At 45.9% G+C, this 26,674-nt stretch overlaps 1 protein-coding gene and 1 pseudogene across 3 annotated transcripts; both read right to left on the reverse strand.

Annotated features, from left to right (window-relative positions):
• Positions 1-1,535, reverse strand: part of LOC123749945 (dipeptidyl peptidase 1-like) — a 37,521-nt pseudogene extending 35,986 nt beyond the window's left edge.
• Positions 1,536-1,718: 183 nt separating this feature from the next.
• LOC138349710 (sulfotransferase 1A1-like) lies at positions 1,719-25,687 on the reverse strand. Of its 3 annotated transcripts, none has more exons than XM_069314182.1 (7): positions 25,549-25,677; positions 23,846-24,033; positions 23,539-23,684; positions 21,568-21,775; positions 8,817-8,943; positions 5,846-6,012; positions 1,719-1,875 (listed from the first exon to the last, which is right to left on the reverse strand). In XM_069314182.1, exons 2-7 carry the CDS (start codon positions 24,017-24,019, stop codon positions 1,756-1,758), a joined length of 942 nt encoding a protein of 313 aa, XP_069170283.1. In that variant the 5' UTR covers positions 24,020-24,033; positions 25,549-25,677; the 3' UTR covers positions 1,719-1,755. The 3 variants fall into 3 exon arrangements, with proteins under 3 accessions (XP_069170283.1, XP_069170290.1, XP_069170294.1); XM_069314189.1 differs by having other exon boundaries at positions 23,846-24,023; positions 25,549-25,645; XM_069314193.1 differs by lacking the exon at positions 23,846-24,033 and having other exon boundaries at positions 25,549-25,687.
• Between the last annotated feature and the right edge of the window lie 987 nt (positions 25,688-26,674).

Below are 26,674 nucleotides of genomic sequence, written 5' to 3' on the forward strand. Positions count from 1 at the left end.
GAGGCAGAAGGGAGAGGTCAGAGAGAGTAGCACCGATGGTAAATAGGTTCCAGTCCGCTTTAACAAACTTCCACCTAGGGAAGGAGAGGGTGAAAAGGTAAGGATGGTGAAATGTTCACTGCCATAGATCATCAAGAACCTGCCACATGAAATCTAAGTAAAGAGAAGAGCAAAAAGAAAGATAAAGACAGGAAAGGGTGCGAGTCCGAGACCAAATGCGTGGGCTCACCAGAATTCAGAAGACAGTGAAGAAGAGAGGATAAACTGCTCAAGAAGGCGACTTCGGGTGTTCGTCAGAACATCAACCCAAAGGGAATGATAATTGAAATCACCCAGCAGGAAATCACTCCAATAAGGAGTCCAGTAGGTACAGATCAGGAAATAAAAGCGGGACACTCGGGGTGGGGGGGGGGGGGGAGATAAATGGAACAAACTGTGTACCATTTCCCCACAAAGATACGAGCAGCAGAACAATGGAGAGGCGAAGGAAAAAGTAAGGGGACAAAGGGAACATCAGAGCGAATCAAGAGCAGAAACGTTAGGAGCCCCAGCAACTGGGGAGAGGGGGGGGGGAAGAGAAAGTAATAGCCACGAAAGCGACCAGGGCGAGCACCAAGCATCGGCTCCTGGAGACAGACACAAAGGGGCGAAAACCGCGAAATCAGAATTTAGAGTTAAAGGAAATTGGCGTAATAACCCCCAACGTTCCATTGAAGAATAGACATTGACGAGAAGAGAAAAGGCAACAGAACAAGGAACAAAACGGTGAAAGAGGAACATAGCACATTAAAGAAGATCAGGATCAGAGTCGGCAAAATCAAGGTTAGGGGGGATGGGTAAATTGAGCAAAGACGGAGGGAATGAAGCGAGATAACAGATCAGAGGTGTAAGGGCGGGACCCTGAGGAGGAGAAAGAGGAAGGAGGAGGTAACCGACAGGAGCGGTCAAGGACAGCAGCAGGTAGAGGGGGAGTAGAAAGAGGGGAGCGCACCTCAGCAAGGGCAGCAACCGAGGGGGAAGCGGGGCCAAAGAAACCTCCATAGCAGGGGAAGGAGCGATAGAGTAAGAAGTAGGGGCCGAGGAAGAAATCAAAGCCTTCTTACCCGCAGGGGAGGAGGAAGGAGAGAAGCCAGGCTTACGCTTCTGAGAAAGAGACCGGTGTACCAGCAACTACGTACTGGGCAACTGATTCCAGCATCTCAACAAACTGAACGAGAGCACACATGCCGGCTGTTAGGAGAGCGATGGACATCAGCCCGCACTGACAGACGGACTAGCATAGCCTAGTGTTAAGCAATGAAATTATAACTACCAAATATTCCTCACGTAGGTCATCCCAATCACAGCTCCGCTGAAACGCTCAATCACAGTTGCCAATAGTAAAAATCTCTGCAACAGTACCGTTGCTCTCACTTAACTAGTAGTTATAAAGGTTGAGGTCCACCAGGGTACAGAGCAGAGCCTAAAACATTTTAAGTTAATTTGTGTTCTTTCCTCGAGAAAGAAATGTCACTCACTCTGGTGGAATTAGCCATGGTATGATCACAGGAAGCATTACAAATATCCTGATGGCTGTCAGTTATCTCACTGATTAAAGTGCGAAACAACTAAAACATCGTCACTTTGATTATTTCTTAATATGGTTCTTTAAGGAAGAGAACTGCACTTGACCCGGACAAGCCAAAACGTTCAGAATTCAAAAGCTCCAGCAACAATGCTTAAGTATTACAGATGACTTGCCAATTAGAATCTTAACTATTTCCACACACCTTTCCTGAAGAAATCTCCTTCGCTCTTCTGGGCACCTTGGTGATAATTTGCAGCATCTTTTTCACTTCGAGCTTTCATCGAGGAGAAAGAACAGTGTTCGGCAACCTGGCGAAAGGAACCAATATTATGACCACAACAGGTTCAAACAACAGGTTTCTCTCACTCACACACACACACACACACAACCCCTGTGTGCGAGAGAACGAGGGGCAGAGTTTTTCCACCCTATGCCCGTTACCCAATAGTAAATAGGTACCTGGGAGTTGGCTGTCACTGGCCACTTCCTGGTGGTGTGTGGAAAAAAAATTATTATTAGTAGAAACAGTTTATCGACAGTTGAGAGGCAGGCCGAAAGAGCAGAGCTTAACCCCCACAAGCACAACTAAGTGAATACCTAGATATCCCCCCCCCTTGCACACACACGCACAATGATGTGTGGGGTCAGTGGCTGACTGGACAGAACGCTGGATGCGTGATCGAGCCCAGGACCCTGTGGTTCTGGGCTCGATTCCCAGCGCCGGCGAAAAAACTATGGGCAGTTTCCTTCACCCCAATGCTCATGTCATCTAGCAGTAAATAGGTTCCTGGGAGTTGGATAGGTGCTACAGGGTGCTTCCTCTGTGGTGTGCGCAAAAGAAAAAAAAGAAAAAAAAAAAAAAAAAAAAAAAGACACTTATGAATGTATAGATGAACTGAAGAAGGCAGCAACACTAGCCCACAGAATGAAAGCGAAGCTGCTGATCATGGGGGACCTAAATCATTGAGAGAAATTGGGAATCAAGGAATCCCATCGAGGGGACGAAACGTGGGGAGCAAAATTAGTAGATGTTATTGACAGGAATTTCCTACACATGTGAAGGAAAACAAGGGAAAGGAGGAGATGCACCGAGCCTATTAGACCTGATTTTCACCCAGGACGTAGAAGAGAATTTAGAGCATGAAATACCTCTAGGGGCCAGTGACCATTGTGTCCTAGTCTTTGACTACATGATGGAATTCAAACTTATGACCATGGGACAAGAGATCTGGATAAGGAGTTGACTACAGGAAAGGGGACTATAAGAGGATAAGGGACTATCTGGGTAAAGTGCAGTGGGAGGAAGAAATGAGGAAAAACAGTCCAAGTATGATGGACCTAGTCATACAGAAATGCCAGGAGGCCGAAGAGAGATTTATACCAACAGTAAAGGGAAAAAAATAAGTAGGAATATAATAACCCATGGTTTAATAGACAGTGTCAGGAAGCAAAAATGGCCAGCAGGTGGGAGTGGAGGAAGTACAGAAGACAAAGGACAGGAAAACAGGATCAGATGCAGAGCTAGGAACGATTACATTAACATAAGAACATCGGAAAGGGACTACGAGAACGATATTGCAATCAAAGTGAAAAAACAACCCAAGTTACTACACAGTCATAAGAAAAATGTCGGTGAACGACCAAGTGACAAGACTAAGGAAGACAGGGGGGCATATACTGAATGTGACAAGGAAATGTGCAAGGCACTGAATGCCAGTTTCCATGGAGTGTTTACTACCGAGCCTGACCAGCTCCCATTGTTGAAAGGGGTTACCCTAGATGAAAGACGATCAGATATAGGAGGTGACAGCAGAGGAGGTAATGAGACAGTTTACAACTCTAGATGCAACTAAAGCAGTTGTACCAGAGAAATTATCACCATGGATACTAAAAGAAGCAGCGCAGGCCCTCAGCGTGCCTCTGGCAATGATCTTTAATGAGTCACTTATGTCGGGAGAATTGCCCAGTTGCTGGAAGAAGGAAAATGTCGTGCCGATCTTCAAGAAAGGCGATAGGGAGGAGGCACTTAACTATAGGCCCGTATCACTGACAAGCATCCCCTGTAAAATACTGGAAAGAATAATTAGGCTATGACTGGTTGCACACCTGGAGAACATTAGGTTTGTTAACAAACATCAACATGGGTTCTGGACAAAGAAATTGTGCCTAACAAACCTTCTGGAATGCTATGATAAAGTAACGAGGATAAAACAGGACAGATGGTTGGGCAGACTGCATATTTCTGGACTGCCAAAAAGCCTTGACACAGTACCGCAAATGAGACTGCTGTTCAAGCTCGAGAGGCAGGTGGGGGGGGGGGGGGGGGGAGGTCCTAGCATGGATAAGGAACTACCTAACAGGAAGGAACCAAAAGAGTTACGGTAAGGGGCGAGAAGTCTGACTGGCGAACAGCAACAAGTGGAGTACCACAAGGATCGGTGCTGGAACCAATTCTATTTCTTGTACATGTTAACGACATGTTTACAGGCGTAGAGTCCTACATGTCGATGTTTGCGGATGACGCAAAGTTGATGAGAAGAGTTGTGACATGAGGATTGCAGGATCCTCCAAGAGGACCTGAACAGGTTGCAGAGATGGTCAGAGAAATGGCTACTGGAATTCAACACGAGCAAATGTAAAGTTATGGAAATGGGACTAGGAGATAGGAGTCCAAAGGGACAGTACACAATGAAGGGGGACTAGCCTACCCGTGACGACGCGCGAAAGAGACCTGGGAGTGGATGTAACACCTAATCTATCTCCTGAGGCACATAAATAGGATAACGACAGCAGCGTACTCTACACTGGCAAAAGTTAGAACATCATTCAGAAACCTAAGTAAGGAGCCGGTCGGCTCCTTAGGCACAATAGTAGTCAACTGAGCCGGAGCCAGAGATTGGGAGCCGGTTGGCCGTGCAGACAGCACACTATTTGTGAGCCTGTGGTCCTGGGTTCGATCCCAGGCACCGGCGAGAAACAATAGGCAGAGTTTTTCACCCTATGCCCCTGTTACCTAGCAGTAAAATAGGTACCTGGTGTTAGTCAGCTGTCACGGGCTGCTTCCTGGGGGTGGAGGCCTGGTCGAGGACCAGGCCACAGGGACACTAAAGCCCCGAAATTTTATCAAGATCAAGGAGGCATTTAGGGCGCTTTACACTGCCTAAGTGAGGCCAGTCTTAGAGTATGCCGCCTCATCATGGAGTCCCCATCTGAAGAAGCATATAATGGAATTGGAAAAGGGTCAGAGGTTTGCAACGAGACTCTTCCCAGAGATACGAGGGATGGGGTATGAGGAGCGCCTGAGGGAACTGTGCCTTACGACACTAGAAAGAAGGGAGAGGGGGGGGGGGGGACATGATAGGAACTTTTAAAATACTCAGGGATTGACAGAGTGGACATAGATGAAATGTTCACACGGAATAACAGAACGAGGGGACATATATGGAAGCTTTAAACTCAGACGAGTCACAGATGTTAGGAAGTTTTCTTTTAGCATGAGAGTAGTGGGGAAATGAAATGTACTTCAGGAACAGGTTGTGGAAGCAAATGCTATATATAATTTTAAAACCAGGTATGATAGGGAAATGGGACAGGAGTCATTGCGGTAAACAACCGATGCTCGAAAGGCGGGATCCAAGAGTCAATGCTCGATCCTGCAGACAACTAGGCGAGTACAACTAGGCACACAGTCCGTGTCGCGTCTTACCCAGGTCTCCCGATACTAAGCTAAACCAATGAGTAATGTGCAGTATATTGTACTTTATATTCATACGAGGTTTATTACTCTTCTCCCATTCCACCATTCACATACTTCCATCACATCACTTTAATCTGTAACTATAGATGTAGTTATTTTAATCGTCACTACACTTTCAAAGCTCCAATGAGCGATTGATATTTATCACTACAACCCTCCATTTGTTTTTTCTTCAATGTATGAACTCCCTCTGCCAGTCTTCCGTAGATTTTTAAACCTTAGGTAGTCTTTTGTCCTGTGTGTTCACAATTCATGTTCTGCCCGATTTTTATAGTTTGAACATTAGCAAATAATGATGTATCAATGTCACCATAAAAAAATATAATATTGCTAAATAGGTCCCAGAACAGCCCTGGGGCAACACCTCCCTCCCCCCACTCGGTAAGTGGGATAAAATATTTACTCCAGACTAGTTCTGAGTCAACTTAGGCCAGCATCCCTTATACCGTGAGCTACCCCCTAAAACCGTGAGTTAACTTCGAGATGTGAAATCATTAATAGGAGGAGTAATCATGACTTACATTATCAAGCTGCTGTTGGGAGAGTTTGGTGCCCAAGAACTCATTCAGTGTTGCAAGTTCCTTCTTTATGTCAGCTTTAAAGTCTTCATAAAACACAAAGTGCAAAAAGATCTCATCCTTTTGCCCCCAGGCCATCATCAGGTTGGGCCAGTAGGGACAGTACAACACTGTAGATACGAATTACATTTAACTATGTTTTACATGGGTAAATAAAAGGTTAAGCCATTAAATTTCGCAATATATAGTTATCTCCAAAATATACTTGTATAATAAGCTATATAAAATGCAGTTATTTCTGATACTGAAGCAATTAGCTAAAGAACATTAATATTTGATAATTATTTAGAAGTTAAAATTTCAAGACTACACCGAGTTATTGCAGACCGCAGTATCGTACACTATTACACTACTACCGAGGAGAACTACAACTAAACTGTCAAGAAAAAACAAATACTTGCACTTGTGGCCAATACTAACCACCTACGCTAACTGGCTAGAGCAGCCTGATCCCATTTGTCCAAACACAGAAGGTACCTACCTACAACACTGCACAACACTCAAACCTGAACACGGTATGCGGTTCCACCATGAAGCCCGTACCTTGCCAAGCACAAGACGAAGACGGAAAAAGTTGATTTATGCCACTAGGTTAGTCCCAGAACCAAGAGGCACAAGTTACGAGGAAAGGGTGAGGGAACTGCACTTCACGTAGATGGAAGACTAAAGAGCTCTGGGACACGTGATCAGTACATACAAAATTCGAGGGAATTTACATGGTAGACAAGGATATATTTTTTTAAAACTGGTGGTACACTCACAAGGGGGACAGGTGGAAGCCAAGTACCCAAATGAGCCACAGACTGAGAAAGAACTTTCAGTATCAGTAGTTGGTAATGGGAATGCACTAGAATGTGGTGGAGGCAGACTATATACAACCTCAAATGTAGATATGAGGGCGCTTCAGAAGCTCAGGAATCTGTTCAAGAGTAGATTGACTGTAGAGAGGTGGGACCAAAGAGCCAAAGCTCAACCCCCGCAAGCACAACTAGTCGAGTACTTACGTACACACACAAAGCTGGATTCGCCTACTTATAACATTTACACGCTTTCCTTCCAATAAAGAAGGAAATACCGAATACAGAACATGTCCGAGGATGATATTTAACAGACTGGCAAGATTCTGCCACCATTTGAAGTCCTAATCAAACGCCCAACCCATCAACACATCTTGAGTTCGTCAGCCAAGTGCTATCAGGAGAGAATACTATGAACATCACACTTCCTCGGCAACACTACCCAGTGTGAGGGACTGAAAATTTCCTCTGCTAGTTTTTCTATATTAGGCCAAAGTGTGCTGCACGCTAGAGAAAAGAAGTTCTCACACTACATGCCCATATGTGAAGGCCTGCACAAACCCCAAAGTGAGAGCTGTATTTAGACTACAAAAAGTCCAACTGATCTGTGGGAAGAGTTACAAGATTTAACAGGTTTAACCGAGAAATGTTTAGAGGTAGGTTTTAAACTGGCAGCCAACGGTTTCAGGCAGCGTCGCCTCCCCCCCCCCCCCCATCCTGTGCGATGTGAAGTCATCCTCCTCCTGGGCCTCCCCCACCCTGTACCACGTCACGAGATGCCACAAGGCCAAGGACTTCATTCGTCGAGGCATGTCAGCCTCTTGACTTTTGGGCGGGAACGTCCGTGTTTGGAAGTGGCATCGTAGGCTCGCCTGCTTTGCTCTAATTGGTCATGGCAAGGTGGGGGGCGTCCTTGCGAGTCCCCTAGGCCGCCAAAAGGCAGTCTAGGACCGGCGATGTGAGAGCAAGACGTGTTAGGTGGTGGCGGCCGTGCCTCTCATCACCACCCCTGTTATCGTGGTGTTATCAGTATTTCCTCATCACCACAGTGACCCTGATATAGAGGATCGTGCCTGGCTCCAATTTGCGTGATCGTAGGCTGATTAGCAAGAAATTTGAGTGAGAAAAGACATAAGGAATACATGTTCGGAAGAGGCAACCTCGTTGTGTATCAGATGTGACTCACATCTGATGTCATCGGTGATGTGACCAAGATGATATTGACCAACACGTTTGGCAGAAAGTAGGATTGGGAAAGGCTTTCTCAGGTGTTAAAAAAGGCCCCGTTTTGCGATTTTAGGGAAATTACGAGTCCAAAACAACACGTTTTGCTGCATAGCTGGTAAGGCCCCCCATGGGGTCCACCATGAGGTCCACCATGGGGGTACATGACCTGATGCAGAACACACGTCTAATTAAGATAACAGGTCAGGTCAATAACCAAGTAGATGTCACCAGATTCCTTATGTGCCGATGTTATGCCTGCTTAACCACAAGTCCAAGTATACCAGTAAATCAAGTAGGAGCAGCAATTAAACTGCCATCGTACTACGACACCAAAGTTGTAAACCAAAGTAAACCAGCATACACATTGGTGGTACAAGGCAATAGACTACTTCAACGTCAGGTTCTAATCCATCTGCCAATTTGTCCAAACAGACTACCAAGTGTCTAGTAACCCACCAGACCTATAGCCCAGTATAGAAGCCTCTTCAACACTAAAGTTACCATTCAGCAGGAGAACGGAAAGATTAATATTTAAAACTACCAAATACAAGCACTAACAACCGTAACAATTTACGAAGTTATGCCCTGGATGGAAACAAATTATAACTTGCACCTATAGTTAACTGGCAGCTGCCAAATACACAAGTTGTGGAGTCGTGGATACTAAATGACCGTGTGGGGGGGGGGGGGACTTTTAGCATACCAATTGTCCTCGTGTGGTGCTACACTTTGTAAAATCTGTACTAATGTGTTGGCAATGATATAACAAGTCGCATGAATAGTATTTTTTACACCTTAAATATTACGTTCTGATCGTGTTAGCTTCATCCGAGCATTTAATTTGTGCCACCTTGTCGAGGCTTCTCAAACACCACAACTGATTTACTTACAATCATTGTTCATGAAATGCTTGACGAAGTTGTCGAAGGTGCCAGTATAGTTGTGGAACTTTACGTTACAGAAGTGATAGAATAGCGATACAACCACGTCCTTGGGATCTCTAGCAATGTACACCACCTGAAAAACCATCAAATAACCATGATTGAAATTTAGGGTTAAAGACGTAAATTTATTTTTCAAGACAATTTAAGTAAGTAAGTAATTATCAAAAGAAGGCACCAAACCGGGAAGGCTATGTAGCACCATCAAATACGCAAAATAATCAGAGGGCGCTAAATATCACCAAGGATGCCAATACGAGAACAAAAACGCATAAGGCGAACGATATCAAAAGTATCCGAGTCACCAAGAATTCTATCGAGGGACAGGTGACCGCGAGGGGCGGTCGGAAAGCAAGACACACGCTCGTCCTGGAAGTCAGGACATTCAAGAAGGACATGCACGACCGTAAGAGGGACAATGCAACTAGGACAATAAGGAGCAGGGCGGCGCTCCATCAAGTGACCATGGGTTAAGCGAGTATGGCCAATACGCAACCTCGCTAGAGCTGTTTCCCACCGCCGGTTACGGTGGAAGGAGGACGGCCACGAGGAAACACAACATTTAAGAGTACGTAGCTTGTTACCAGTAACAGACAACCAAGAAGCCTGCCAACGGGAATGGATAACCGGGTAAAAGTCGGAATACGGAATGCCTTTACGAGAGATGGGACAAGAGCGGACAGCTTCCTTAGCGGCAGCATCCGCACGCTCATTTAAAGACACGCCAATATGGCTGGGAACCCAACAAAACTCAACCGACTTAAATTTACTGTGAACGAGAAACAGCCAATGCTGGATCTCGACAACTACCGGATGAACTGGATTAAAGCACCCGAGAGCCATGAGGGCACTACGAGAGTCAACAACAACCACAAAGGAAGACTGACAACGAGAAAGTAGGAGACGAAGAGCATAGAGAATAGCATAAAGTTCCGCCGTAAAGATGCTAGTCTCCGGAGGCAAGCGACACATATAAGTGCGATCAGGAAAAACAACAGAGTAGCCAACACCGTCCGCTGACTTAGACCCATCGGTGAAGACAGAAACGGAGCGGGAGTGAGAAGAAAAGTGCTCGAGGAAAAGGCGTTTTAGAACTGTAGGAGGGGTAAAAGCTTTAGTGATACGAGTCAAGGATGTACAAAACCGCGGAAGAGGGACCCTCCACGGGGGCAAAGAAGGAACAACACGAGGAGAAACATCAGAAATACGAACGGAAAGAGAATCCTGCAGGCGAGATAACCGGACAGAAAGAGGGAGGTGGTGAAGAGGAACAGGAACCGCAGGAGGGGTAAAAGGTAAAGCACGACAGAGACGAGAGGAAGGATGTTGCAAGGACCGCGCAAGATAGCGAAGACAGTAGCGATCACGGCGGTCCTGGAGAGACAGGAAGCCAGTGTCAACATACAAGCTAAGGACGGGAGTCGAACGAAAGGCACCAGAACTGAGGCGCAACCCAGTATGGTGCAAAGCATCAAGACGGCGAAGAGTAGAAGGAGAAGCAGACGAGTAAGCAGGGCAACCATAATCGAGCTTAGACAGGACGAGAGAGGAATGTAAAGCAAGGAGAGTGCGCCTATCTGCCCCCCAAGAAGTATGGGACAAGACCCGAAGGAGGGTAAGGGACTTAGAGCACTCAACACGGAGGTAAGAGATATGGGGAGGCCAAGACAAACGAGTGTCAAGGAATAACCCCAAAAGCTTCGCGGAATCTTTGTATTCAAGGGGATGACCATAAAGTGACAAAGAGGGACGAAGAACAACCCGTTTCCGCGTAAAAGTCATGGCACAAGTCTTAGAAGTAGAGAACTTGAAGCCATGACCTGTGGCCCAAGACGACACGGCATCAATCGCAAGTTGAAGCCGGCGTTGAAGGAGAGGCGAATCATCACCCTGACAACAAAGGGTAAGATCATCGACATAGAGAGCGGAGAAGACACCAGAAGGAAGAGAGGAAAGAAGACCATTGAGGGCAACCAGAAAAAGAGTAGTGCTCAGAACACTACCCTGGGGCACACCTTCGTATTGCTGAAAAGGGGAGAGAGAGCGGTACCAAGGCGCACCCGAAAGGAACGACGAGAGAGGAAGCTGCGGAGAAAGAGAGGGAGATGACCACGAAGGCCAAAAGAATGAAGTTGAGATAGGATATGATAACGCCAAGTGGTGTCGTAAGCCTTTTCTAGGTCAAAAAGGACGGCAACAACGGAGGTCTTCGCAGCAAAAGCAGTACGTATATAGACCTCCAAGTTCACCAGGACATCTGTCGTGCTGCGGCACTTGCGGAAACCAAATTGAGAAGGGGAGAGGAGGTGATGGTGTTCCAGGAACCACATCAGACGAACGTTAACCATACGTTCAAAGAGTTTGCAGACACAACTTGTGAGAGCAATAGGGCGAAAGTCCTTAGGGGAAGTACCCAGAGACCCTGGTTTGCGAACAGGGAGGACAACGGCATCGAGCCAGTCCTCAGGGACTGACGACGACTCCCAGATCCGATTATACAGACTCAGTAAATACTGAGACGTGCTCGGAGGGAGATGGCGAAGCATCTCATAATGAATACCATCGGAGCCCGCCGCCGTAGAACCGCAGAGGGCCAGGGCAGAACGAAGTTCAGAGAGAGAGAAGGGATCATTATAGGGAAGCTGAAGATGAGTGCAGAAATCTAAAGGACGAGACTCAAGGACAGGTTTACGAAGAAGGAAAGATTGGGGAAGATGAAGACCAGAGCTAACAGAAGAAAAGTGGGAACCCAGTTCGGAAGCGACCTGCAACGGGTCCGCCACAAGAGTATCATGGAGGTGAAGGACCGGTGAAACATCGGGAACGAACTTACCCGCTATCTTGCGGATACGCTTCCAGATCTGGGCCAGAGGGGTTTCGGACGTAATTGTCGAGACATAAGATGCCCAACATTCACGTTTAGCCGTACGGATGGCCCTACGGGCCACCGCACTCGCTTTCCGAAAGAAAAGAAAAGAATCGGTGTCTGCCTACGGCGGCGCTTCTTCCAGGCTGCACGCTTACAGCGGACAGCCCGAGCACAGTCCGCATTCCACCAGGGAACGCACTTCCGTGGACCCCGAGAGGAAGAGCGAGGAATAGAGCGGAGGGCAGCGTCGAAGACAGTGTCATGAAAAAGGAGGAGAGCGCGAGAGAGGGGCAGAAGGGAGAGGTCAGAGAGAGTAGCACTGAGGGAAAACAGGGTCCAGTCCGCCTTAGCAAACTGCCACCTAGGGAAAGAGAGGGAAGGGCGAAAAGAGAAAAAGGAAACAAGGATGGGGAAATGATCACTTCCATGGAGGTCATCAAGAACCTGCCATGTGAAATCTAAGTAAAGAGAAGAAGAGCAGAGAGAAAGATCAAGACAAGAAAGGGTGCGAGTTCGAGAGTCCAAATGAGTGGGCTCACCAGAATTCAGAAGAGACAGGGAAGAAGAGAGGAGAAACGGCTCAAGGAGGCGACCCCGGGTATTCGTCAGAACGTCACCCCAAAGAGAATGACGACAATTGAAGTCACCCAGCAGGAGCACAGGCTCCGGCAAGGAGTCTAGGAGGTGTTTCAAATCAGGAAGAGAGAGCGGGACACTCGGGGGGAGATAAATGGAACAAACTGTGTACCATTTCCCCACAAAGATACGAGCAGCAGAACAATGGAGAGGCGAAGGAAAAAGTAAAGGAACAAAGGGAACATCAGCCCGAATCAAGAGAGCAGAAGAATTAGAAGCCCCAGCAATGGCTGGGGGGGGGGGGGGGGAGAGAAAGGAATAGCCACGAAAACGACCAGGACGAGCACCAAGCATCGGCTCCTGGAGATAGACACAAAGGGGCGAAAACCGCGAAACCAGAAGTTGGAGTTCGAGGAAATTGGCGTAATAACCTCGAACGTTCCATTGAAGAATGGACAACGACGAGAAGAGAAAGGACAAAAACAGAGAACAAGGAAGAAACAAAGGCGAAAGACCAACAGAGCACGTTAAAGAATATCAGGGTCGGGATCAGGGTCAGCAAAGTCAGGGTTAGGGGGCATGGGTAAACTGAGCAAAGACGGAGGGAAGGAAACGGGAGAACAGATCAGAGGTGGGCGGGCAGGGTCCGGAGGAGGAGGAGGAGGAGACAACGGAGAGGAGCAGTCAAGGACAGCAGCAGGAAGAGGGGGAGTAGAAAGAGAGGAGCGCACCCCAGCAAGAGCATGCAACCGAAAGGGAAGCAGGGGCCAAAGAAACCTCCATAGCAGGAAACAGGGGCGCAAGCACTGAAACGGGAGTGGAAGGAGCAACAGAGCCAGAAGGAGGAGCTGAGGAAGAAAGCGAAGCCTTCTTACCCGCCGGGGAAGAGGAAGGAGAGGAGCCAGGCTTACGCTTCTGACTTAAAGAGGACCGGTGTCCCAGCAACGACGTACCGGGCAACTGATTCCAGTGTCTCAACAGGAGAAGCCGAACGAGAGCACACACGACGGCCATTAGGAGAGCGAAGGACATCCGCCCGCACCGACAGGCGGCGGGGAGAGCCGATAGATGGAGGAAGAGGATGGGAAGGAGGATCGGAGGGGGACGAGGAAGGAGACACAGAAGACACGACAGACCGGGTAGAAGGAAGGGGAACCCCAGACAGAGGACCAGGAGGAGGATCCTTCGGAGAGAACCCAAAGGGACAGAGGAGGGGGCAGTGGGCGCATCAGGGTCCAAGGCCTGGAAACGGTTGTGAGTCTGAGGAAGGCAGGAAGGACGAGGAGAGGAAGAGCGCAACACGCGAGCATAAGAGATATTAGCGTAAGGCGGGAGCCGGCGAACCTGGCGCCTCGCCTCACGAAAAGATAAACGCTCCCGGTGCTTCAAGTTGAGGACGGCTGCCTCAAGCTTGTAATGGACACACGCACGGGAGAAGGTAGGATGGGCCCTCACCGCAGTTGAGGCAACGAGCCTGGGGAGAAGCGCACTCCGACTTAAGAGTGACCTTCGCCACCACACAAAGGACAGAGAGAGACAGTCCCGGAGCAGCGGAGGGCACCATGCCCAAACCTCCAGCACTTGTTGCAGAGCCGAGGAGAAGGAATGTACTCCTGGACAGAGCACCTGGCACCAGCAAGAATGACAGAGGGTGGAAGGGTCCTACCATCAAAGGTAATCTTCACAACCCGGAGGGGTTGACGGCGACTACCACGAGGGGGACGAGTAAACGTGTCCACCTGGAGAATAGAATGGCCCTGGGCAGCGAGGATATGTCGAATATCGTCGTGGCAGTCGCGTAGGTCCCGAACACCGGTCGCAACATGGGGCGGGAGCAAAATAGTGCCAACACTGGCATTCAACTGGACGTTCTTCGAGACCCGAACGGGGGTCTCGCCAAGGCAGGATAAGGCAGCCAAGCGGGAAGCAGCATCCTGAGAAGGAGCAGCAACGACACGCGTACCGAGACGAGTGGGGTTAAAAGTAATGGAGGCATCCACGGAATCAATGAGATGTCGATGAAGGGAGAAATCGTCAGGAGGCGCAGAATCAAGAGGGAGGAGATCAAAATATTTGGCCCACGAAGCGGGACCAAACAAGGCTTGATAGGTAGCAGAACTGGAAGGAATCGAGCGAGGGCGGCCGTGACGAGAACGGCGGTGAGAACCCCCAGAGAGAGAGGGGTTAAAAGGCGCAGTAGTAACAACTAGAGAAGGAGCCGCGCCAGGGACGAGGTAGTCACCACTGGGGGCTTGGGGGCTCGACCCAACCACAGAGGAGGGAGGGGAGCCAGGGGAAGGAGTCAGAGAGGCCAAAGGAGGAGCAAGGTCGGGGCCCAATGCAGCGGAGGCTACAGAGCCCGGTCTTCCAATACGGACCGACTCGGGGGCTTGGTCGCCCACCCCACGAGCCTGAAAAGGTAAGCCAGAAGCAGCCGAAACAGGGGTTATCATCTTGACGAAATTACGAATTCACTCACGAGTGTGCCCCCACACCCACCATGGAGCCACAATTAGAGGCAGGACACCCAACAAGAAGCTATCGCCGATCTCGTCGGGGCCTCCTAGGGGTGCGTCGTGAGTATACGCCCCACAAACGCCACCTTAAGAAACCGGACAGTCCGTCAAGATCGGGTTCAGTGACGAAGTGGGGATTGACAATAAAAGGTTCCCCTCGCTCTCGACGTCGGGTACTTCAGTTCAACGGGTGCAAGAGTATGCCTCCTCAAGCACCCGGGCGTCAAAGTAGAAGAAGTCCAAGGGAAGAACCAGAACGAGCAAAAGGTCGGCAGGAAACGGCAAGCAGATAGGAGAAGAGGGGGGAGAAAAACGAAACAGAAGGAAAAGGAAAAGATGCCCAGCAGAAGCAAGACAATTTAAAATACATATCCAACCAAGACTTTACTACACCCATGGTTTAATAGGAGTTAAGGGTAACTACTATTGAACACAGGCTCCCTTCGGAACCCAAAAGTAAAATCTGGTCATAGCTCTTATGTCCAATGTAGGCCGACTGGACGTTCAGCTGGAGCCATCTCTTATGAAGGCCAGCGAAAGAACAGTCATAACTAGACCTTAATTAGGTTTATACAAGTAAAAGCTCTCATGGGTCAAGTTACATTTAGCAAGCTTTAAGAAGTTTCTTAAAGTAACATAAGTGGGAATACTTATGTCTCAAATCTAATCTTATCAAACATGTATCCCTAGATTTGTGTTCAATTGTGTAATAAATATATTTACATATATACACAATAGCTCTATAGATATCCATATATGCAATACACGATTGTAAGTACTATCACCCCCCCCCCCCTGCAACTTCCCTTTGACAATGATAGCTTCTGGACCATGTATGCACTATACAAGTGTTAACATGAACAATAGATGTACAGTGGACATCACCATTGTTTATGCACATAGCTTTAGGAGGACATTTCGATCTAGAACGGTAACGGTCTACTACAAAATGACAAAAACACACCTCACTGCACTGAAAAGTTTCTATCCACATTTTTCAAGTTTAACAACATTTGATCAATAAAGACCATTATGTTGTGAGTTTGCAGGGTAAGGATTATATCATGCGACAAATTACTATGAGTGGCAGGCAAGAAACACACGCATCCTAGAAGTTACGACGTTCAGCAAGGATATGCACAACCGTAAAAGGGACAATGCAGTTCGGGGCAATAAGGAGCAGGACGGCACTCCATCGAGTGCCCGGGAAAACACTTATACGGCTAATAGGTAACCTGGCCAGAGCCGTTTCACCACCACCAGTTACGGTGGTGCAAAGGCCAGACTACCCTTAAGAGCATTCAGTGTTACCAATAACATGACCGACGACCCTGTCAAAGCCTGTGTGGGAAAGTGAACAAGTGCAGATAAGCCTCCTCAGAAGAAGAATTTGCAGGAATCATTAGAAAAACTAATATGGCTGGTACCAATGCAAAACTAAACCATTTTAAATTTGCTGGAGATAAACCCTGGAATTTCTACTACCACAGGATGGACTATTAAAATGTCAAGAGCCAGGAGGGCACTGCGAGACTCACTACAATGACAAAGCAATGTAGACATTGAGAAAGCAATCGAGCATACAAAATGGCAAAGTTCTGTCGGGAAGATGCTGGTCTCCAGGGAAAGGCAACAGTTGTGATCAAGAAATACAACAGTAGCTTGTACCGTCGGCTGACTTGGACCCATCTGTGAAGATTGCAACGTAGCAGTTGTGTGAAAAGTGTGGAGAGGAGAGAGAGAGAGGGGGGGAAAAAATCACTATTGTAGGAGGGAGTAGAAGCCTTTGCAATGCGAGTCCAGGTTTTGCAAAGATTTGTAATAGTGACCTCTCAATGGGGGGCTAGGATGGACCGACACAAATATTGGCAACTAACAATATCTTGCAAGCGAGAGAAAACGGTTAAAAGGTCAAGAGGAACAGGGGCCTACGGAAGAGGCAACTATCAAAGCACAACACAAGCGAGTGTGACGGTGTTGTAGGGACTGCGCAAGGTAGCATGGACAGTAGGGATCACTACGATCTTTTAAAGCCAGGATGCCAATAAAAACACACAGGGTCAGGAGTCTAACGACCCCGTACCGGCCCGAACACCAGAGCCGAGGTGTAACCTAGTATGGTGAAGATCATCAAGACGAGGAGTTGAAGGAGAATCAGACTAGTAAACCAGAGTCATAACCGAGTTTCGACAGCATGCGAGAGGAATGTAAATAGAGTAGCACATCTCTCCAAGTAGTATTGGACAAGACTAAGTTAAAGGCCTTAAAACATTCAACTGCGAGGTAAGAGACGGGAGGCCACCAAGACAATCTTGGCAAATATTAACCGCCAAAGTTAAACTGTATACAAAGAGGACTGCAATAACGCAAAAACGAAGGACGAGAAACTTTCTTCCTAGTAAAAGTCGTAACCTTTACACATCTGTAGTAGAAAACTTGAGCCATAAATGGTGGCCCCAGGATGACACTGCTTCAATTCCATAGCAGAGGGGCAAGATCAACATAGAAGTGGAGAAATGCCTAGAAGAAAGGCTGGAAAGAAGACCATTGAAGGCAACCAGGAAAAATAAAGTGCTGAGAACACTGCTTTGGGGGTACCCTTTCATACTGTCGAAAATAGGTAGCGAGAGTGGTACCAAGCCTCGCTCTAAGGGAATGACTAAGAGGGAGCCTTGCAGGAAGAGGGAGATTGCCACGAAGACCTAAATAACTAGGTTGGGACAGTGTCATCTCGAAGTGGCGTCATATCCAGGTTCTCTCGTCCCAAGTGATCCTGATTTCTGACAAGGAAGAACACCTGCTTGAAGTCACTCCCCGGGAACTGACGACCCTTCTCGACCCGACCCTTCCCTTCCCCCAGATACGGTTATAACTATTCGGCCAATAAAGTGTGCATGGAGGGAGATGCCATAGCGTCTGTGTCATCAGAGCCCGCTGCCATAGAACAGCAGACGATCAGAGTAGACGAGTTGCAAGAGAAATTCTTGGGATAGCTGGAGATGTATGCAAAACGGTCAAAGGGACAAGATTCAAGAAGGGGATTCCGAAAAAGGACAGAGGGAGGAATAAATGAAACAGAGCCAACAGCCGAAAAGTTTGAACCTAGTTCGGACGCGACCGACATCTGATCTGCCACAACAGAACCTTGGAGATGAAATACTAGAGAAATCTAGAACTAACTTACTCGTTATATTAGGCAATTTTTCAGATCTTGGGATAGCAGTGTCAATCATAATTAATGAAGATTCCAAACTTCTGCTTAGCCGCACTGATGGCCCCATAGGCCACTGCACTCTTTCCCAAATCATATACGAGAGTCTGCGTTTATTGGCGCTGGCGTTTCTTCCAGGCTGCACGCTTACAGGCTGCACGCTTACAGCATGCACTCCGAGCAGTCTTGATTTAAAGCAAGGAACACCTCCGCGTTTCCCGAGACGAAGAAAAAATTAAAGATCCAGATCAGAAGTAACAAACTCGCCTAGGAAAGGGTGAAAAATATTACAAGGATAGAAAAATGTTATCGAGGGCAAGAACCGCCGCATGGAAGCCAAATAAATACAAGATAAAGACAAGAGTGGGATACATTTCATCAAAGAAAGCGTCAGATGGAGAACTATTGTGTGGGCATCTCCAGTGGGGAAGTTTACTCCACCACAGATGGGAGGAGAAACTGGGACAAAGCTAAAAGTAGAAAGTAGGGGGATCGACAGACTGCTCCTGACCAGCTGGGAACCAAGACAGGATCCAGGTTTACACTTCTGACATGTACAAGTACCAGGAGACATGTACTGTGCGATAGCCTCCACAGTCTATAGGAGAGAAAGATCTTTAGAGAACACGGAGATGACCGGCAGGAGGATGACATCGGTCACGTGTTGTGAAACTGCGAAATAAAAATGAGGGCCGAGAATAGACATGGGATTGGGAAAGGAATGCTGCAGCGGAGAGAAGAGGGAGGAGGAAATAATGAACTAAACGGCAGGAGAAGATTGGTAGGGAACCGCGAGGAAGATTCTGCGGTCAGAATGGGGAGGATCGTAAAACGGAGTTACTAGAGATATTTTGGTTTAAGGCCTGGCAACTGTTGTGGAAGCTAGAAAGGGGGCGAGTGGTGGAGTAGAAGAGTGATGCAACACTAGCTCAAGTCATGTCAGAAAGATTCTAGATATTTACCTTTGCATCTTGCTCCAGGGGTAAAAATCTGATCACAATGTTTAGTGTTGAGAATGGCTTTCTCAACTTCTTAGTGTATGCATGAGCGCAAGAAGGCAGGGTTGGCGTCACCGCAAGTCGTGCAGCGAGACTGGGGAGAAAAAACCATTCGATCTTGTAATGGCCGAGGTCTCCCCACAGGGACACTACCTCTTGTGATGCTCTAGTGACATGTCCAAATTTCCAACACCTATGGCAGAGGTGTAGTTAAGGAACTGATGAATCTACGCGGAGATCTTTAAGAAAGATTTCCTACAGGAGGAAGTATGACAGCTGAAACAATGTCAAGACGAAACGCAGGATGAGACCAGTATTAAGAAGACCTTTCCTTTGAATGTCGTAAAGGACAGGGGGTCATAAGAAGAGACTGGCAAGGCTTCCTACCCGTGTTCTAAAACTTCCTTCCAACACAGCAAAAGAGCTAAAAGTGCTGTAGGGAGCCAGCAGTTTGCCTGAAAGACAAAACAAAATGAGCGCCGGTCCCTCAAGCTGCTCACCAAGTAAAAGTAGCAGCTAAGTGAATTTTGGTTGTGGGAGATTCCCAGGCAAGGTATTTGGATAGAGCCTTGTGTCAGGAGGAGGAACAGGTTAATTAAGGGTTTATTATCCAGGGATAGTAGTAAATATAGTATACTTAGCAGGGATATAGTAAACAAGTATGATTATATGGATGGAGATGGAAACTCCTTTTGAGTGCAGGTGGAAATGCTGTAGGACGAGTTAGGAACTGATACAGAGGTTAAAGACCGCCATATAATTAGGAGCAAGGGACGACTCCCAATCATACGTGGCATTCTTTAGAGTAAGGGAGTTCGAAATTTATGGTTGTCGAGGACTGTCAATTACCGACCTGACATTTTAAATCAAATGCAATATCATTCATTGGTACCTGAACACTTAAAGAAATGGCATGTATGCTTGGGATTGGGTGCATTTATCTAGAACTGGGGTTGTTGCGGCTGCCAACTCGTTGGAAACATGGTTGGAGGGGTTTGTTTTTGGTTACACTTAATAGTTAGTGGTATGGGAATTGACATGAAGGGGGCAGTAAACGTTTGTGCTGGTGGGGGGGGGATTAATTGGCAAAACGTACATGGAAGGAGAAGAGCTTCAAAATAAAACACAAGGTATATTATACTAACAGTTAAGAGTAAGAAACAATATGCTATTTAAGTGCTCTTATCTCAACAAACTAGATATTGCACTTTACGAAACAAGGATGAATGTAGAAAACAGAACTATTAGCCGAATATCAAACTGATTTCTACCGTTTCTCATGGTAGACAAGGAGGGGGAGCAGCCATATACGCTAAGAAGATTTCAAGTACCCCAAGATCCTGAACTCCAGTTTCAACTTTCATGGCATGTTCAGACTCGATACCACGGTAATATATCAGCAAGTTAGAAAGCAAGAAAGGGGGATGAGGTGGTTCCCACTGTAGGCTTGTGGCCCGACCCAACTACAGAGGAGGAAGTGGAGTCAAAGGGAGTAGTAAGGAGGGTCAGGAGGAGGAGCAAGGTCGGGGCACAATGCAGCTGGAGCCTACAGAGCCCGGTCTTCCAACAATCTGAGTCGGGGGCTTGGTCGCCCACTCCCACGAGCTTGAGAAGGTAGAAGAGCCGAATGTGACAAAGCTAGAGTAAAGACCTTCATTCACGAATGTGCCCCCACACCCACAATTAGAGGCAGGACACCCAACAAGAGACATGTTGCCAATCTTGCCGGGGGCCCTCTAGGGGTGCGTCACGAGTACACACTTCAAAAACACCACCTTAAGAACCGTCAGTCTGTCAAGATCAGGTTCAGCGACAAAAGAAGGATTGACAATGAAAGCATACCCTCGCTCGCGACGTGGCTACCACAATTCAACGGGTGCAAGAGTATGCTTCCTCAAACACCCGGGCGACAAATCAAAAGAAGGCCAAAAAGAATAGTCAAAACAGGCAAAAAGTCGGCAGCAAATAATTGGAAAGGAGAAGAGGGAGAAAAAACGAAACATAAGGAAAAGGAAAAGTCGCCCTGCAGAATTCGTGAGGATAACAGGAGCACAAGGCCACAAAAGGATAGAGGACTGTCCCAATGAGTATTACACTCCGGCGGCAGCCGCCCACCAAAATACCCCCTCACGGAAACAATGGACCAGACAGGGATGGTGTGGGGGGGGGGGGGGGTTATTGGAAAAAACCTGTCAACAGGTAAACCAAAGGTAGTAGGGGCTCAAGGAGGGAAAGGAAGGTCAATTCATGTCCACTACACAGCTCCCACATTTAAAATTTGATCAAGTTATTTAAGGAAAGTCTTGCCAATATTTAGATTGAAACATTAAACTTTAAATGAAGCATTAGGAACTGCTGGATTAGACGACATTTTACTGAACATTTTATCTTTTGTACCTAATTTAACTAACACCTTAATCGTTTCATTACAAACAGTCCAAGATTTTCTTGTATGCTCCATGAAGCAGTGATGGCAAATCAAACCATTTTATTCCCATAAAACCATTAGATTACAGTAGCCAACTCTGACCTTCGTGGTTAGAGGTAGGGTAAGCGGCAGGAGGGTGCTGGGCAGGTGGGTCTTCATCACTCTAGGAGCAGGTAAACCCTCGCTAATCTGCAGAAACACTCCGTCTTCTACCTTCTTGCCTGGACACATTTTACGAAACATTTCTGTCATCGGCTGAGGATTCTCAACAGTGCTTCTTATGGTCTTGCTGTCAAGCATCATGTCAAAGCTGGAATGTCATTGCTACAATTACTAAACTTTACCAGAACTGAAATAATTTTATTGCTTCAGAATCAATACATTTCAGTCGTTTCTTAAACCATTTATCAGTTATGCGATAAGTTCTGGTAACATTTCTTTATATAAACCCATCCAGCAGCACAAATATAGGATCCTTCATACATTGAAACCGATACCCGAATTGTTCTTGACTAATCACATGATTTTTTTTAAACTTAACTGTTTAGTGCAGCAACTTCACATTCAAGCACGCATTAACATCACGTGCGCAAACTACGTAACCTAGACATTTATACCAAATGCTAATTGTCACAAAACTATCACCATCGTAAAACCAATATTAGGCTTCACTTGACAACTGGAATATGACCTATACCCACGCCCTATATTCTGCCACAGAATATCAGACCTTTTACTACTTATTGTGTCTAACCCATTCTCCTATTAAGATACTTACAAAAACCATGTGCACCATATTACAATGATTGACGTTCTAAGCAATTGGGTAGAATTTTTCCCACTAGTCACTTTTTAGTCCAAAAATATTTAAAAATATTCCAATGCCCAATATAGCACATTTACTTAATTAAACATGGATTGCATGTAATAGACCTAGGAAAGGTTAGTCGTCTTAGCAACTAAAGTAGAAAATTTGTTTTTCTAAATTCAATAGTATCGAATCCTACTTAATTAAATCAAGTTGTACGTATGTATGTGCTATTGTCCTCATCCTTCCTGTAAGTACTCCCAATACAGGAAGGGATGGGTTTGTCAAAAGTACCATTTACTGTAAACAACAATGTAGTGCAAGAGTGAAAAGTAAATTTAGGACAGTTTGGCATCAATGGTAACAGGATTATCCAACAATGATTAAGAGAACTAATCACCCGAGTCACTAATTTTGCTCACACGCACAAAGTGTTAGAAGAGAAATATTTACACAAGACATCCGAAGCGATTGTTTCACACGCAAGACCTGAATTTATGTAATTACGGTATGGAGCCAAAGTATTTGGACCAATCATGAAGATAACGGGTCCAAATACCCATTTGGTATATATACCAACATTGGTACAATTTAGTTAGTCGCTAAAGCTTAAGATAATAAGCTTAAGTGACTTTAGAAATGCATTTAACAGTGTAGCCAGGGTAAGCATCCCAACCAGTAGTAACGTATCAGGAAATTTATGACAGCAAGTTATTTATAGGTTAAGTTTATTTTTGGCAACACTAGTATTTAGTCCGCTAGGACCTCTGTGTCCACCAAACATTTTATAAAAATTCTCTTCGCCCAGCACCGCCTTAAACAATATTAATCTTTTAATGAATTTACAATCCCCAACCCCCTTTTTCCCCACTAATGAAAATTAGTTGGAATGTTCACACAACTCTTAGAGGCGGAAGAAATGATGCAGTGAAACAAGACGAAGTAGAAGGTAAACTGTATTTGAGCCTAATGCATTACCTAATTTTACAGTCAAGCTGGGGTGAGGCCGTATTACAGAAAAGTACAAACGTCCACAAATTTGCGAATTTACTGCCACTTGCTGAACTATCATTACAATAAAGTAGTTGCCATAGAAAAGCTATCTAAATCGGGGCTCTGAGAACTTTAATGAGCTAAGAACTAATTAAAAAACTAAAAAAATCCTACTGATTTACTAGGCGCAATCAGACTACAATAGTTATTATACCATTGATCCCAGGCGTTACGAAGACAATCACACTGATAAACTAATAAGAATGTCATACTCTATATGCGGTGCTCTGATGAAGATGGGCAGGTCGGCCCTCTGGTTGTTGAGGTCGGGGTTGTGAAGCATCGTCCACACCAACTCCAACATCCAGGTCGTCCCAGACCTGGGCATTCCCATCACAAGTACGTCACCTTCAGTGAACTGAAGAGAAACTTATTGTAGCATACATTAGAGAGAACAAGTGTATACAATTGTTACCCACATATATACCAGGGGGCGAGGGATCCAAGTACAGTCCCCCCTCCCCCTCGGACCAAGTATATATCCAATATTCAAGTCTCAGAGTAACAATGACAACACACCTTGAAGTTGTAGATGGTGTCAGCATATTTGGTGAAGAGCGTCGGGTAGAGCCAGCCTCCGGGCCTGAGGCGGACCATACCGTGGTTGTAGAGCGTCTGTTCCTCCTCCATCTTGGCCAGCCACTCCTCGCTCATGGCCTCCACCCGGTGACCACTAGCCAGCTTCGTAGTCATCTTCCTAGGTACAACTACACGGGTCGTTATGGCAGTCAACTCTTGAAAATTCCTCGTCTATGTCAGTCATTACAACAGTGAGGTAAAATGTCAATACCTTATTAAACATGTTTACAAACTGATGGCGATGATGATGAAGGGTTTAGCATGGGTGACATGACTGGTGGTCAAGGCTGTGTCGGCTGATGACCTGTTTTATACGTGACCCCGGGAAAGGGGGGCGGTATGAACAATTACTTGGCAAGGGTATTAAGTGGGGAATATTATGGAAGATGTGTAGACTATGTGGGTCGGGGAGGTCTCAAAGCTTCACCGGTTCCTGCACTTTCCAATACAAATTATGTAAATAGAATTACTACACCAAAAAAACTAAATTGTCATTTCAAAACAAACATAATTTTAGAGTAGGGAATCTAGCGTAACCAGCGCCACCAGTCGCCACTCTTGGGGTGGGGATGTTTGGGAAGAGAAAACTAAAGTCACCAGACCTACCACACCACATACTGAACCATGCAACACCTGCCTGTTTAAGACTCAAAAGCACAGTATAATCTGAAATAATGCCATACAAGTTTACACTTTAATCCGAAATACTTTTAAGGAATATCTGATCTGATTCACACAAATGCCGCACTTTAATAACTGTTAATCTTTAAACCTAGTGATTATGTATTCAAGATATCTTACAACGGTCGATAAGCACAATGCATTAGATGTAAATATAACCTCACTAAGACTGCTCTAACCTGGTGGTAAAATCTTAACCAACTTACAACAACACAGCTGCTATATTACCTTCACAAAACTTAGAAGTCCACCTTCAATCACAAGCCGACGGACTAAGAAGGAGGTGGTATACATTTTAAATACACAATTCACGATGTTAAGAAGTGGCCTAATGTCTGCAATGAATCAAGATATCCTCAATGATTTTTTTTTAAATGCTGTAATACAAACTCCCTGCCATTGGCGGGGCGTGTTGCCATCAGTTTAAAAAATATGCCAATTCAACGCAGTTATTGGAAGTCCGCACAGAAGCCAATTTAACCCATAATAGAGACGGATCAATATTGCATTCTCCAAGTTAAATGTGCCATCCACTGTACTGTTACGCTATTCCTGCACGACACCAAACACCAACAAATTGCTCTACAAAGAGCAGAATACAACATGGCAAGGAAGGTAGTATTTACAGCGTGCAGGAACCATATTTGCGATGAGAAGTACGAGCTGCTCGTCTCACAGTCTCTCCAACATTATATTCCCTCCTCACAACATCGGCAAAAACTACAAACATTTGTGAATTTCTCTACTCATATTGCACAATTACACCAATCACAGCATCTTTCACAAATACAGTGCAAATACACTCTGCTGACTCTTTCAACAAAACTACTGCATTTGGCAAATAGACTGTAGTTATACGAAGTTACTAAAACATTTATACAATCCCTAAATTATTTTCACACTTTAACTATAGTCTTCCCCGAGGAAAAATAATTTAAATACATCTATACACTACAGCTCACCTTCTGACACTGAAGGTAACACTGATGGAGGGAGGAGGAGCAGCACAACAGCTCACACCAACACAAGCAACACATATGAACTGTCATTGGCTGAGGCTCCACCCAAGTCAACACCTCAGTGTTACCAACTCTGCTAAAGAAGTGCTCTCATCCATCTAGTGATACCAATTCAGTGTACTAATTAACCTTAGTCTATCTTTTACAGATAATAAAAAACAGCTGTAAGTTGACATAGAGAAGAATGAGGCACAAAAGTTATGTTAAGGAAGAACAGTAGAATGCTTCGTCTAAATAATTATTAACATTAATTCGGGTTGTTTCCCAAAATCTCGCTGTTTTTCAGGCTTGAAAAAACGTATAAATTAAAGGGGTTTACTCCACAATAAGTGTAAAAACCTTAACTCTAGAGGACAATGACCTGTAATTGGAGGACGCATTTTAGTGGCTGGTATCTATAGTGTGCGGGTCACTGGTCATTACATGTGAGAACGAGGGAACTGTGCAGCGATCTCACCAAAACCGGACCTAACAATTAATGAATCTTTACATGTGCACTATGTAAGGAAGCGTAAACATTAACATGCTTTATTGAGAACACAAGCGTGGTAATGTGTAGGTTTTCTCAACTTAAACAGCATCAGCATCAATAGGTAAGGTCACAGAGTGAAGGTTTTCTAAGTTAGACAAACGAACATCAACCACAGATTTGTCTAGCGTCAGCAGAGAACGCTAAGCAGTGTTATCTAGACTGATTGACAACACCCACTACCATCAACATGGTTACTTAATTATAGTCGGCATCTTATCCTGGAATGTGGTACAGTCATTGGTCGGCACCTTACCCTGGGATGTGGTACAATCATTGGTCGGCACCTTACCCTGGGATGTGGTACAATCATTGGTCGGCACCTTACCCCTGGGGTGTGGTACACACAGTCACAGGTCCGCACCTTATCCTGGGGTGTGGTACAGTCATTGGTTGGCACCTTAACTTGGGATGTGGTACTGACAGTCATTGGTCGGCACCTTACCCCTGGGGTGTTGTACAGACAGTCATTGGCCGGCACCTTACTCTGGAATGTGGTACAGAGTCATTTTTTTCTTTTTATTTGGAAAAACACAAATA

The sequence above is a fragment of the Procambarus clarkii genome, chromosome 7, assembly GCF_040958095.1.
Source record: "Procambarus clarkii isolate CNS0578487 chromosome 7, FALCON_Pclarkii_2.0, whole genome shotgun sequence".
NCBI lineage: Eukaryota > Metazoa > Arthropoda > Malacostraca > Decapoda > Cambaridae > Procambarus > Procambarus clarkii.